Below are 15,141 nucleotides of genomic sequence, written 5' to 3' on the forward strand. Positions count from 1 at the left end.
AAACCAGGTATACCTGGGACCCCAGCTTATCAACTCTGGGCCCGAGGTGGTGTGCATTTTGGGTGGCGGAGTTGCTCATTTAGGGAAGATGTTTTTTGTCCTTCCTGGCAGCCCTGAGATAGATTTTGTGAGCACAATGCTATGCATGAATTTGTTGGTTCATTTAAATAATACAGTCTGCGCCCCCAGCTAGGCTGAGTACTGGTCCCAGCCCTGGGGACCTGGCAGGGAGCAGCAAGGCCCACGGCACTGGACCCTGCACCCAGCTACCCAGCCACTCTGCACCCAGCTGCCCTGGCAGGGTCTGACCCAGCTCAGGACCTCGGTCGCACCTGCAGGAAGACAAAGCAGTTGGGAGGGATCTCTGCAGCCCCTTCCAACCCTGGACTTCTAGAGCATACCAAGGGCAGACTGGGTGAGGGAAGCAGCCTGCCTTCTTTCCACTTCAAAGCTGTGAGCCCTTAAGGGCCAGGACAGTTTGCCACACAGTGTGTTCTCTGCTGCCCTCCTGACAAGCCCAGACGGAGGGAGCTCTGGGCTCCATCCACATGGGAGCGGAGCTCAGCTGAGCAAACCACGGAGGCAAAGGTCTCCTCGTTAGTGAGAGCAGCGTGAGCACTCACAAACTTCTGGAGCAGCCTCACATCTTACGGGTGAGCACACACATGCCAGGGACGATGGAGCCCTGCCCGTGAGCAGGTGCCAAAACTGGATTTCAGGACCTGCCTGCCGGCTGCCCTGCCAGCCTCTCCCCTGCCCTGCTGTCGGGTCCCAGGCCTCCCTCTCTGCCCCTTCCATGACTAGGGATCTGTGCTAAGGGGTGTGCCGGCTTGTCACTGAACAGAACGGTTAAAAAGGGTTAAAAAGTAGCTTTTCCGTAGACTCCTGACAGTGACTCGCATTTGCAGAGCGCTGTCCCCTGGAGCCCGCAGAGGTGACGTGGAAGCAGCCGTGCGCGCAGGGCCTGGTTTGCTGGAGCAATACCGGCTCCCGTCTCCAGGGACCCTCCAGCTCAGTGATTTCGTGGATGCCATGTCCCTTTTGTTCCTGGGCAGTTTGCAGACTGGTTTGGCAATGAGGCTGTTGTAGTTGATGCAAGTCAAGTGAGACTTGGCTTTAGATTTTTCTCTCTTGCCGCTCTAGGAATTGGTCTTTGTTCTGCCATTGTTTCCGAGGTCTCTGCAACCACTATTTTTCTTCTTGCTTGTGCACTCTGGCAGAAAACACATCTGCATTCTGTACCCAGGGCGGGCACCACTCTTGAATGAAAAACAAGGCCCCTTCTCTTGGCTAGCATCCTGACCCCGGCGTGGCCACCGTGGGCAGGGCAGCAGCCCTAGACTCTGGAAGTTATGCTGAGGGCGGGTAGGCCAGCACACGCGTGTGCAGGGGTGGGGAGTATCTGTGGGAATGTATGCGTGTGTTTATGTGTTCGGGGGGTGCCCCTTTGCTGCATGTGTCGGGGGTGTGGTTGGCGTGTATGTGTGTGACTGAACCTGGGGACAGTCAGCAGGGCACATTTGCTGCAAAAAAGAGGAGGAAGACAGTGCAGGCCTTTGCCTGCAGCCGCGATCCTGGGCCCCAGGGCAGCGCCTTGGCATTAAAGGTGCACGTGTCCAGGACCATTCGGGACCAGTATCCCAGAGAAATAGCCTGACTTCTGTTGCCTGTACAATTTGCATCCTAGATTTTAATTTTCCACGTTATGGCTGTGTGTGACACGACGTGGAGAGGGACTTTCCTGTTGCCCAGAGAGCAGTGACCAGAGCCAAAAAGAGCACCAAGAAGTGTTAAGTCTCCCCATTATAAAAAGAGGTGCACAGCGGGCCAGAGCCCTGCCTCAGGTCTCTGCAGCTCCCCCTAGCACCCACCACACCCCCACCCGGCTCTCACGGAGACTGGGCAGGGAATCAGCAGGTGAAAATGCTCTGCCTGGTCAGGGGTCCCCCCAGAGAGCCACTCACAAGGAGCAGGGCCCTGCAGAAAGGGGAGAGGGGCATCTCCACCCCACAGCTCCAGCCTCCGTGACTGTGGGACAGGGAGAGAAGAAATCGGAGAGAGGGGCCGGCCACGGCAGGCTCTGCATGCCACGTTTAGTGTGGCGTGGGTGTGTGCGTGTCCTGCTGGGTGGGTCACATGGGCTCGGCCCCTTTCCCATTCCCCACCCGGGAGGTTGTCTGTGGACACCTCACTGTGGCTATTCTGGGCAGGGGCCGTCCCTGCCGGTAGCTGTTCCAGCCGTTGGTTCCAGTCACTGGGCCTCAGGCAGGAGCTCCTGTCGTGGTACAGCATCTCGAGGCACCAGGCTTCCCCACCCTCCAGGTCAACGGTCCCCTGGGTCCCTGCACACGTACCTCTGTCACCCTGTGCTCCACTCCAGGCAGCACAAATACAACTGAGGCGCAGGCGTGAAATTAAGAACTGTCTATCAGAAATCACTTCCAAAGCAGGTCCATCAGGGAGTGACAAGTTCATCCAAAACACAAAAGCCGTCCCAACAGTTTGCCTCCAGGTTGTGCCAAGATATTTTAAGGCACAATTTAATTTGTAAGTAATATTTTCCTTAACATTTGTTTATTTGTTCATTTTCTTTGTTCCAGAAATGATTTAAGACAGTTTACTAGAACTTACACAAATGCTACAAGATCAGATGAAAAATAAGCAGATAGATGAGAAAATTCAAGATAAGGTGAAAAGAAGGGTAGAAGGGAGGGAGGAAAGTTTATACACAAAACATGCACCGTTAAGCACAGCTGGGGGTGGGCGCGGACTGGACTCGGAGTTGCCCTAGCGGTCAGAGTGGGGAGGTCAGCTTCCTACCTGATTCCCTAGCTCCGGCCCAGACCTCCTGACTCAGGATCTTTGGTTTAATAAAGCCCCCAGGTGCTTCTTAGGAAAATTACAGTCTGAGTGGGGCTGCTGCCCCTCTGCCCGCAGCTCACCCCCCGTGCGTTTCTGGTGGGCTCCCGGGCACTACGCGCCGGGCCTGCTCCCCTGCTGCGTCCCCCTCGCCTGTCGCGGCTCCCCCACCCCGGTCAGCTCCTGCCCCAAACGCAGTCGCCACTAAGACCGGCAGGTTCAACCCTGTCACGTTTCCGGTCTCCATCCCTCCTGTGTGTTCCCACCGCCATGCCTGTTCCTTGAGCTCACTGTTGTCGTGAAATCATTGTTTCATGGAATCCCACAAACAGCCTCGAAAGGCTGCTGGTGCCCAGCAAGGTTAAATGCCCCAAGTCTCCTCACTGGTCAGTGACAGGGATGCAGTTTGCCCCTCACTAGGTGTGACTTCATCCCCTACCCTGTGACCCCGTTACCGCCCCCTTGGGGTGGGCCAGTGGCCACTGCTGTCCCCCCCTCTGGCTGGAGTGCCGTTGTGACGGCATCACTCTCTCCACGGTGGTCTCAGGAGCTCCCCGTCTCCCGTGATGTCTGCCCCTCACCCTCCGTCCCAACCCAAAGGAGCCCTGGCCCTGCCCTTTCCCCCCTTAGAGCCTCTGCTTGGGTGTGGGACACGGGCAAGGAGGGCTCTCCCTGAGGTGCCATCTCAACACAGCGTCTGTCGCAAATCCATCTCAGCCTGCGCTGCCTGGGAACAGTTTCCCCCTTCTCTGAAATGTCCTGGCGCTGGACCCGTCGGGTAGGGAGCCGCTGCCTTTCACTCCGCGTCTGTTCCCCGTGTGCACGCCCTCTCTCTGCCCAGGGCCAGGTGACATCTGCGCCCTCTGTGTCCCCCAAGGCCTAGCACAGTGCCTTTGGTTAAGTGGGTGCAGGTACTCGCTCACTTACGGAAGGTGGAAGAAAGGTCGGTCAGGATGGGAACAGACGTTTGATAACTGTGACAACACCACAGATGATGATGACGGCAGTGGGTGTGTGTTGGTTACTTGCCAAGTACCCAGTGCCGAGCTGAGTGCTTTACATGTGTTATCTTAGTGCCTACAACGCCGTGAGGGCTACTACTATGACACTGAGGCCTGCAGAAGTAAATTAGTTGCCTGAGTCTCACAGCTAGATAGAGACAGAGCCGGCAGTAGGATCCAGGTCTCTGACTCCAAAGACAGTGCTCCAGCCCCCCTCGCCCACCCGTCTAACTCCCTTGCTGAGTGATCCACCCATCCTTTGCCTGACTTCCTGCAGGGACAGGGTGCCTGCTACATCCTGAGGCAGTGCATTCTGTCTTTGAACAACGCTGACTAATCCAGCTCTGGGGGTTCTTTGTGAGCTAGTGAGTGAGATCCCACAGGTGTGTTTGTTTGCCCGAGGGTGCAAAGCCCTTTGGAAAGGGGTTTTGGTGCAGTGCTGGACATGCATCAGCTGGGCAGGCTGTCACATGCTGAGTCGTCTTCTCTCCAGCCCCGAGCACTGGTGACCCTGCCTCTAGTGACTGCCTGGCTTGGGTCTCTGTCCTGACCTCTGAATGGGGCAGCGGGAAGAGCCTGTGCAGGGGTGGCCTGGGCATCGGGGTCTTTAAGACGACCATCTCCAGGCCTGGCTGCTGAGCCTCGTGCATGCTACGGAGGCCAGGCACCACCCACTGCTGCGTGGCTCCTGCAGGAGGGCAGGCCCAGGCCCTCTTGGTGGAGGCGTGTGTGTCACAGCCCTTACCCTAGCAGGGAACCTACCGTGGACCTGATGAGCCCAGAAGAGTTCAAGAACAAGGGGAGAGAAGCCACGTGCATCCCCAGGCTCATTCCTGGGCTTGAGAGGAGCCAGGCATCGCTGGAAAAGCAGGAGTCCCTGCCTGAGCCCACAGAGGAGACAGGCGCTTGGTAATGAGGAGGGGGAGCAGGCAGAAAGCGCCAACAGCTTATTGAATAAGGACTTAAAATGCAGCATTTGACAGGCTCATCTCCCAAAGGGCACGGTCTTTCGTGGAGGAAAGTCGCTGAATGGTTTCAGAATCCTTTTTTTAAAATTGAATTGAATTGAGGCATCTCTGGCTACTTGAATATAATGCATTTGCCAATTAATTTTCTACTGGTAGTTTAAAACTCAGATCCAAATCTCAGGCCAGTTCCCATCCCTCAAAAGAGGCAGCTCAGTTCAGAGCCCCAGAGGGGATTTTGGAACATCCTGGTCAGGGCTGAGGTGAGGAAGGAAAGAGCCAAGCGATTTTCCAGACGGATCCCAGCAGAGCAGGCCTGCCCTCACCGTCTGCCAGGTGCAGCCCTCGCTGGCGAGGCAGGTGGCTGCAGCCAGGAGGGGCTGAGGGGCCCACCTGAGTGTGAGCACCCTCGGAGGAGCAATGACAGGGCTGAGAAAAGGCAGCCGTGTCTTGAATGAGCCACCTCCATCGAGGAAGCTGTCTTTCCTCCTTCCTGCCCCTGCGCAGCTGACCTGGGGGCAGGGTCCTGCTCCCAGGTGGCCCCTAGGAACATGCTCCCTGCGGTGTCTGCTCTTCTGGGCTAGAGGATGCGAAGGAGACGAGGGTCCAGGGCCTGATGCTGAACAGCTCTAGTCCCCAGAGAACGGAGGCCCCCAGGCTGCGGGCTTCCTGCTACCTGACTGCGCAGGGCACTAGGACCCCACCCCTGGCGTCGCTGCCTGAGGGGCGATGCTTCACCTGCGGTCCCGTTGACTCATCAGTAACAGTGGAGGAGGGGGAGAGGATTTGAACAGCGCACACATGCCACAGCCCAGCTCTGGGCCACCTGAGAAGATGCCGCATATCAGTTAGTTCCCCTCCCACCCCTCCCTTCCCGTGGTCCTAAAGGTGTCATGGCCGGATGTGCCCTGTGTCTAGACAGTCCAAGAAGGACCCGTCCTCCCTGGGGGGCAGATTCATGCACAGGGAGTGCAGCCCGGACCGGCTAGTGTGTGTCGTCATCCCAAAGACATAAACCACACCCCTGATGCCTCCGCCCTCCTCGGTGGCTCTTCGCGTACCATCCTGTGGCCCTGCGTTTCCTACGAGCAGAGACCAGACGTGGGTCTCACCGCTCCCGCTTCGCCACGCAGACTGCGTGCAGGGAGAAAACGAATGTATTTCTCCAGAAGTAGATGAATAGATATCATCTGAGGAATGAGCTAATAAAGACAGCGCTGTGTGGGAGGATCCTCCGCTGCGACTTGGGCTGTCGATTAGCCCCACCGGGTCCCCGCGGTTAACGGACCGGCCGGGAGGAAAGCGGGCCAGCGCCACCTGCCGGAGCCCCGCGGCGGTGCACCTGTGAAGCCGGGGAGGGGCCGCCCCGCCTTCATGGGCCGGAGGGTGCCGCAAAAACCCATCTCCGCCAGCGGGGAGAGGCCCGACCCCTGCCTGCCCAGTAGCTTTGTGCAGATCTCTTGCCCCCTGAATCTCGGTTCCTCGCTGTGAAGGAGCAGCAACCCCGCTGGGTGAGACAGATGTGGCAGGCCTGGCTGTGTCACCTCCTCTGGGCTGATTTCCTAAAGGGGCAGCACAGCCCCCGCTGTGGCTCACACTCCTGCCACACGAGCTGCACGTTTCCACCCCTTTCAAAGCTCCCGTTCTAATGAGTGGAAAGCGCTGAGCTCTCGTCTTAGAGTCCAGAGAGCTGGGGCAGAGAGAAGTCAGCCGGGCTGAAAGGCCCCGCAGAAATGAAAGCGGCACAGTGTCTGCGGGAGTCCCCTCGGCGCTCTGCGGCCACTCTCCGACGGAGCTGCGGACGCACTAGGCCATCGTGACAGTGCAGGGAGGACAGCAGGGAGCAGGTCGTCCCTCACACCCTAGTTCACCCCTGCCAGCCGCGGTGAGCGGTCTGCCTGCCTGGGACTCAGAGCCCGGGGCAGTGTTGCCAACCGCTGTGACTCAGAGGCGCTAGACTACTCTTCACCACCGGATCGTATCAGCAGTGCCAGCTTCCTGGGAGCTCACAGCAGTCTGCACGGGGCAGCTGTGGCGCTGAGGATCGTGGCGGTGAGGAGACCTCGGCCTGCCAGCGCAACCAGAGGGGCAGCGTCCTGGCCCGAGTCCCTGCCTGAGACCCTCCCGTCCCTGTGCCTCTGGGTGACTCCCACAGCCCAAGGGACTGTCAGTTCCTCTTGGCATTGATTTTCTGTCCCCCATTTCTCTGCCCCTGGGCCTGTCACTCCTGGAACAGCTCTCTAGTAGGGACCGGGCACATGCTGCTGCCGTCAAGGCACAGCTAGACGCCAGGGCCACCAGTGTGGAGAAACCGGGGGCAGCTGCCGCCTGAGTAGCTGCAGAAGACGAGGTGTGTGCGTGAAGGCAGGCGGGGAAGCCACCACGGGGGCTGGGTGGCAACAAATGCCTCCTGCTGGGGGGGGGGGTTGTATGGATTTACTTTGACCTCAAATTATGGTTTTAGGTTAGTTGGTTCTCTATTGTTTTATAACCACCGACTGATTATTTCTGGGCTTTTGTTTTTGTTTTCAAAGGGATATGCTTTGTGATAGGTACCCTCCACCAAATGGCGACACAGATCAGAGGGTGTTCTTAGGGGGCTTCCTGCCTGTGGCCAGGTCCAGGTGCACCCACCCAGGAACTGCTGCTCCAGAGATGGCTGGTCTGTGAGCCACCAGGCCATCAGAGGGGCCAGGGTGGGAGGCTGAGAGTCAGCACTTGACGTGGCATCCGGGGGGCAGAGGTCAGCAAGTGTCAGTGGGGCACGCGTGGGCTTGGCAGCCTGGAGAGAGCAGGACAAGGTCAAGTGTCAGGCAGGGAGGCTTGGCTGAGGCTCGGAGGCGGGGCTTCTGCTGGCAAGCCTGGGTGCCTGCCCTGCCCACCCCAGCAGGGTCTGGTTCTTGAATAATCTGCACTGCCTGGAAACATAACCACGTGCCCAGAAAGGGTCTCCCAGGAAACCTCCCCAAATCAAATACGTGCCATGAACAGCTGCGTGTTTACCGGCCCTGGCCAAAGACATCTGACTGGTTTCCCAACTGAAGTTGGCCAGTGGAGAGGGTGACATATGGTCTGATCATGGGTGGTCTGCGCAGCCCAGCCCGGGGGACAAGGGGAAAGCTCTCAGGGAGGGAAGCGACATAGATGGGCTCCCTCGGCTCATCCTCTAGGAAGCAACTGGTAGCACAGGGGGAGGAGCTTCCTGATTAGGTAAACCTGGTTGTTTAAAGGGGTAGCCGGGCCTGCTTCTCCCACAGGTAACCCCAGAGCCCCCGCCCTGGCCACCTGGCCCACCGTCTTCTCCAGCCTGCATCCCTGACCCTCCGTCCTCACGCCTCCTCACTCGCACTGCCTCAGGCACCATGGTCTCGGTTTCCCAGTGTTGTGTCTTTCCTTATGTTGTCCCCCTGCTTGGAATGACCTCCTCCACCTTGTCCACCAGGCAGGCTAACTCCAGATCCTCTCTCGTGGCCCAGATTGGATGGTGCTCTTCCAGAAAGATCCCTCAGCTCCGCCCAACCAGCAGCTGGACCGAGGAGCTTGTGCCTCGGTGCCCCTCCACCCCTGTTGGAGCCTGGTGCAGAGATCCACGGCCTGGCCCCCATGGACCACCGTGCCTGGCACAACACGGGCAGTGGTGTGCAGGAGGGGTTAGTGCTGCTGCGTCCTTTAGGTGCCTCTAGCACTCGCGGCATTCAGTAAAAAGACACCCCGCAGTCAGTACTTACACTCCGGAATCCCCACCCCAGGCCCCTGTCTGTCTTGCTAAGCCTCCCAAGCCTTCCTGGTCCCGCGTGCTGTGCAGCCGTCCCCTCCGGTCCTCACACCCCCTGCCTCTGGGCAGCACTGCAGACCACGAAGCGATGCCCAGAGGGTAACCGACTTGCCGGAGGCTGGGATTTCAACTCTGCTGGTCTGTCCTCCCTCCTTCCAGACCTTTTTCCTTTTGAATTGGTGGCTGGTGTCAGACTCCAGCCCTTCCCTGGCACTTCCTGTGCTGCTCAGCATTGTCAGCCGGGGTGCCCTGCCCAGGCCCCCAGGGACTGCCCAGCCTGACGTCCTGTGCTCCTCAGGGACGGGTCAGATGACTTAGGTGTTTCGTTCTGATTTGTTGGAGTAAGTAGCCAAGCTTTGGACCAGCTGGAAGGAGCTCTGGTGTCTCCCTGGGCAGCCTGGACCGTCCTGGTCCCCTTATGCCCCAGGGGAGAGCAGGGGGCACTCCTAGAGCTGGGATCTGTCTCCAGCAGGAGGCTTTTTAGCTCTGAGCCACAGCGGCTTGGGGTTTGCGGAGCACCTCCTTCAGTCACCGTGAGGACCTGGAGTGACAGCATCGTCTGGGGACATGGCACTGTCGCTCGACACCCTCAGCGGGATTGATGAGACCCAGGTGTCTCAGGTGGGGGGGACCGGAGCCCGCAGTGTAGGCAGTCGTTTAGGGCGTGAAACGAGAGTCGCACAGGGAGAGGGCGCCGAGGGCCCCGCTGCCCCTGTGTGCTGTCGGGATGGTAGTGCCGGCTCTTTAGGGCCACGCTCCCTGTCTGCCGAGGGTGCATGCGTGTGGGGTAACACACAGAGCCGTGACAGACACCACGTGTCATGCCAGAGCATCTCCTCCGGAGAGCAATTTGGTAATCTCTCCTTCAGGGGAGAGTTGCTCTTTGCAGCGTATTCTGTGGAATTAAGTGAGCCTCTGAGTGTCACTCCGGGGTTGTCTGTGCTTCGTTGGCTCTGATGGCCAAGACGTGCCACGGCCCCAGTCACTTGTAATTACACGTTTCCAGCGTGAGCGAGGCCAGAGCGCAGACACGCAGGCTCTCCAGCCCTCCGAGCCCTGCGCCCCGCCCTTCTCGCGCAGCCGGCAGGCCGGGCCGAGGCGCCCAGAGCGTGGCGTGACCCTAGAATTTAGGTCAAGTGGGACGTGGCGGAGATGACCCAGAGGGCTGGAGGGCTGCGGGTGGAAGCCGTACCTGGAAAGCACCAGCGAGTCTTTCAAATCATTTCTTTCACTGTCACGGCTCCTGGCCTGGCCCAGGAGGGAAAGCAGCCTTCTGGGTTTTCCCAGGCGACAATCAAGTTGCTGTCACTACCAGCAGCCCAGAGTGCTTACTGGAGCTCAGCAGCGTGTCTGGTTTAAGGGACAGTCATTGTCCTTAGGGGGTCCTGGAATACATAGCAGAAACTCCAAAACCATGCACAGTGTCCGAGTCCAGGGCAGGAGGTCGCTGTCTAACAGGAACACAGAGGGTGTGGCAATGGCCACGCTGAGGCCACACCGGCCAGGCCACAGGGCAGGTGCGGAGAGGACGCCTGTGGTCAGCCTCACCCCTGCCTTGGCAGCCGGGTTGCTTCCCCTGCCTGTGCCTCTTCTCCTGCTTCCCTCGAGTTTTGTCCTCTGTAGGTCCCCAGCAACCGTGCCATCTCTGACAGCCAGCCAGGGCTCAGGAAACGTTTTCTAAGTGAAGGAAGGGGTGAATGATGCTCCCATCCTGTGTCGGGAGTGTGAAAACTGGAGTCCTTGGGGTTGCAGGTGCCTCTGATTTAATAAAACTAAGCCTGGAAACATTGGAACAGAAATTGAAAAGCAAAATAAAACCACGTAGCCAGCCACACACGAGCTGACGCACTCCGCAGGGACAGCCCGGCCAGCAACCCCCAGTGCCCCCGCCTGAGGAGATGGGGGGCCGGGGCTTCCAGGGCCCTGCCGCAGAGCCTGGGCTGGGGCCAGGTGGGCGCCCAGTGGCCGCTCTGAGCCCAGGCCGGGGCCGACACACCCTTTGTCTTGACTGAGGCTTCTGGGCCGTGAGTTAATTGGTCCTGGGGCGCTGTCCTCGCCAGCCTGGTGGCTGCACTGATTCCTAATGGTCCTCACGTTTGTCTGCGCACAGTCACTCCACACAGGTTGTCATTAAAGCCTTTGAACAGCACTTTGGGACATTTGATTATGTAGAGAAACTCCACAGAAACCTAAGCTGTTGTGTGCAGCTGGTCTGCCCCGTGTTTCTGACGGTGCTCGCTGCGGTATGAACATTACCTTACAGGGAAGAGGGGGACGAGGCCGGAGGGAGCCAGCGGTGCTGCTGCGTGGGGCAGCGCAGCCAGAGGACGGCGGTGACCCCCCATCCCTCACCCCCACCCGCGCGGGCCCTGACTGATGCCTCTGCCCTTCTCTCCCCAGGAGCTGCCAGAGCATGACCAGCCTGTTCGGCAGCGCCGTGTCGCCGACCCAAGACGGGCCCTCCTCTCTGCCCAGCAGGCAGAGCTCGCTCCCCAAGCCCCCGCTCCGCGCCCTGTACGACCTGCTCATAGCGCCCATGGAAGGGGTGAGTGGCTCCCCGGGCACGAGGCCCCTGGGTATCGGGACACATCGCTTACCGGGCGGGGCCCCCGTGTATCCCCTTAGATGCAAAAACGGGCTCTGCAGACAACCGGAGGTTCTCCAGAACCCACCTCTTCTCTGTCCAGCTTCTCAGCATTCGGAAGCTAAAGTGGGTGCATGTCTGGGCCGGCTGCTGGTTAGCGAATGAGGCCTTGAGCTGCAAGTGGGCAAATCTGGGCTCACGTCCTAGCTCTGCTGCTCACAAGCCAGCGTAGACGTGGCTTGCGTTACATCACGTGCAGAATGAAACGGTGCTCCCTTCCCGGCCTGCCCAACGCCGTGACCTTGAGGCCCAGGGAGGTACGGGCTCCATACAACCGATCGGCCACCAGCAGGACCAAGCCATCAGCATGGGCCCCGCATGCCCGAGCCTGAGGCTGCCCTTCCCACCTGGCAGTGCCTCGGGGGACACGGCCTTGGCTCTGCTGTTCCCAGAGGGCTTCTCACCTTGTCCCCACAGCCTGCTGGGACTGAACGCTTCCCCACCTCTCATTCCAGAATCTGGTCTGAGCGTGTTCGAGCCAGGGCTGTGCTTCCTGGTGACAAGGAGTCTCAGAGTCAGTTCCCACCTTCCTCTCTCCCTCGGCCTCAGACCGTGTCGGGAATCACGGACTCCGTGTCAGGGTCCGGCGTCACAGGCACGCTCGCACACGCTGCCAGCAGGCTTGCTGTGGCGTTTCACCTGCCCTACTCTTTGCATGTCACTCTGTAATTCGGACGCAGCTCTCTAACTGGATGGGGGACACCAAGGGGCTCAGGGTCTTGTGGATCCCAGTGGGGAGCCCGTCAGATGCCTGCGTGCCGCGCTTGTCGGGAGAGCGCGGGGCGGCGGCCGGCCGCGGGCAGCTCGCATCTCAGCTGGGCGTGGCCCTTCCTCTGCGGCCTCTGCGGTCTGTCTCGTGGGTGTTGGGTGACCCCTCAGCAGCTCTCTCTCCGCTTCAGCCACCGGGCCTAGGTGAAGCCCGTCCTCAGGATACCATATCTTGACAATGACTCCTTTGTCCCAAGAAAATGCTCATATCTTTCCCCGCCTGGCTTTCCAAGTCTGCATCGCAACCTGCCTAACATCTGTAAGGAGGCCGTCCTGCCTGCCAGTGCCCTCTGGACGTTCCCTGGCGCGGGGACATGGGGGTGGTGGAAAGCACGGAGCTTCTGGGAACCCCCAGAGCTGGACGTGCATCTTTGTCTGCGCCTTCCTGGTTGGGCGACCTTGGTGAAGCCGCCTCCCTGCCTGGAGTGTCTGTTTCCTCATGGAAAGTGAGGGTCCTCCCACCGCGTGCGTCAGATTAGAGCAGGTTCCATAAAAGTGCCAAGCGCCTGAGGCAGCAGCAGTGGCGAATGTGCCCCTGGCGAGTGGTGGCTGCTGTGCCAGGTGCCTCGTCCACGTGCTGAGTCCCTGCCACTGTCCCTCCGAGAGAGCCTTCCCTGCACCCCAGGGCCTCCTAGATCTGATCACATCACGCGCAGAGGCCTGGCCCCGTCCTCTCCTCCCCTGCGATGCCACTCCTGCGTGCACTCAGCCGGCCTTCCCTTCTTAGGGTTTTTATCCTCTCCTGTGTCCTTTTAACGGGGTGACCAAGGCTGCAGAGAGCTCTCCACCTCCAAGCCTCTCAGATGCCGTAATACCTTACCTGATTTATGTGCCGTACCTTGGAGGAAGAAATATATGCCTAGACTGCGAGGCTGCTTTTTTTGAGTTTCCTTTTCTGCCATTAACTGTCACGCAGACCATTCCGGTGACTTACTGCCAGCCTTCCCTCCTGCCTGCCCTGAGGTCTGCGTCTCCCATGCGTCCCGCTCCAGTGAAGGGCATCTGGACTCCATTCTTCACCCACTAGGCCTTCTCCGTCCCTTCGTATCTCTCCTCTTGCATTCGTGTCTCCAGATCACTTGCTCCACCCGTGTTGAACTGGCAGGGGGGAGCGGGAGGGGAGCAGAGGGGGCCTGGCTGTGACTGTCACCACTGGCCCTGGTGAGGCTCAGGCCATCTGGACCCACAGGCCCCTCTGCTCTCTGGCCCAGCTCAATTGTCACCTCCTCTTTGGAGCCTTCCTGCCTCCTGAGCCCTCCACCCCGTCCCCACCACTGGGCCCCTTACGTACCCGGATGTCTTTTACGGTACCCGATACCCTCAGCTCTACGGTGCATCCCACATCCACGGAGTCAACCAACAATGGATTGAAAATACTCAGCAAAAAAATTCCACGGAGTTCCAGAAAGCAAAACCCGAATTTGCCACGCTCTGAGTGAGGTGATGCGCGGGCACCGCAGAGGTGTTGTAAGTGATCCAGGGATGCCGACAGCGGACAGGAGGGTTTGTGCAGGTCGGACATGAACACTAGGCCATTTTATGTCAGAGGCTTGAGCTTCCTAGGACTTTGGTATCCGTGGGGGTCCCGGAATAAATCGCCCACAGATACTGCGGGACGACGCGTTTGACTGGACTGGACCGTAGCTCTTTGCCTCTCGTCCCCTACTGTGCCTCCCTCCACACGCCCTGGAGGCAAGGACTGGCATTGGTTTCTGTGTCCCCAGGGCCTGGTACACCTTGGCACTCGGTAAAGTGTATGCAGTGGCATGTGGTCCAAAGCTGCATTTGCATTTTGGGTCTAGTTTGGCAGAGAAAGCGGGAGGCCTAAGGAAGAGACAGGCTAACGGGCTTTCTGTGGCTGCTCTTGGGAGCTTCCCGTGAGGAGGCACAGCAGGAAAGGGCTAGGCCTGCTCTCGAGCTTTGGATCTAGTGAGGCCCCCCCTCCACAAATGCCCACCAGCCAGCAGGGCTATTTCAGGGTGGGGTCACAGCCCAGTTGATATGAGTCCACGTCAAGCCAGGTGAAGGTGGTGACTGTCGTGGGGCTCTGTGCTTGAGGCTGGAATCTGCTTGGTGGAGACCACCAAGAAGAGGCTGAAGGCTGAGGGCTTCCTGGAGGCGGCCCTGCCCTGATCCCTCCCAGGGCTTCCACCCTGGAAACTGTCGCAGCGCCACAGTCATCCTGGAAGGGGTCCTCTGAGTTTATCGAATCTGCACTGTGTGTTTTAGACAGTTTTTCTCCCTGAGGACTTTCCCCTGTGACTTAAAGAATAAAAATATGCTAATGGGGTTGGTGGTAGCTGGCACCTGGACAACCTGATTTTCCTCTAGGAGTGCTAGGAAGGGGGAAGAGGTATGGACTCAAGCCTCAGACAAGTGAGAACAATGATCAGAATAATGTCTTTACAAACTAGGACAAGGGAAAGCCCGGCCACCAGATACGTGACAGCTTCTTAAAGGCCGCCAGTGGCGCCCTGTGCATCTGCCGCTGTCAGGAGCTGTTTGCAGGGACAGGGACAAAGGTGATGGGGCCGTGCCCTGGCCGTCGGGGCCGCAGCAAAGTGGGGCGTTTGGTTAGAAAGTACATCCTCAGTTCCTCATATTCGAAAATATTCTCTCGTGAATCACCAGTCTGAACACAGTGAAGGAGTTTGGCTGCTTCAAATGAGACAGTGAAACCTTTTCAAAGCCATTAAAGTAAATTATCAGAGCAAGAGTTGTTCCTTGGCAAACTGAAATGATTCATTGTATTTCAGTAAAAATGCTTAACAAAAAAGCTGGACTCCGATTGGGAGTCCTCTCCATCCGCAGCTTTATCCATTCATTCGGCAAATATTTATTAACACGTGCTAGGCACACGCTGTCCTGAACCCGAGGGGACGGCCGAGAAGCTGGGCCGGGGCCCCCGTTCCGCTGCTCACTCCCCGGCTGTGCCAAGCGGGGTGGGCAGGCCAGCGACAGAGGCCGGTGGGCTGCACCGAGTTGGGGCAGGTCGGCCTCGGTGGCCCCTTGGTCTCAGGAGAGTCCAGTCACCCCTCCCGACCAGGCCACCAGGGTGGCGAAGGTGGCCTCGGTCATTCTCCCAGTCCTCGCTGCAAGCAGCCGCGCCCACTAGGGGGCGACGTGACA

At 58.9% G+C, this 15,141-nt stretch overlaps 1 protein-coding gene across 1 annotated transcript in view; it reads left to right on the top strand.

The window, feature by feature from the left end:
• The window catches only part of TTC28 (tetratricopeptide repeat domain 28), a 526,655-nt gene that overhangs the window by 487,040 nt on the left and 24,474 nt on the right, over window positions 1-15,141 (top strand). The window contains exon 13 of the mRNA XM_069497389.1: window positions 11,001-11,145. Within this exon, the coding sequence (XP_069353490.1) occupies window positions 11,001-11,145 (145 nt within the window). The remainder of the gene's footprint in view (window positions 1-11,000; window positions 11,146-15,141) is intronic.

This window comes from Eulemur rufifrons, chromosome 21 (genome assembly GCF_041146395.1).
Source record: "Eulemur rufifrons isolate Redbay chromosome 21, OSU_ERuf_1, whole genome shotgun sequence".
NCBI lineage: Eukaryota > Metazoa > Chordata > Mammalia > Primates > Lemuridae > Eulemur > Eulemur rufifrons.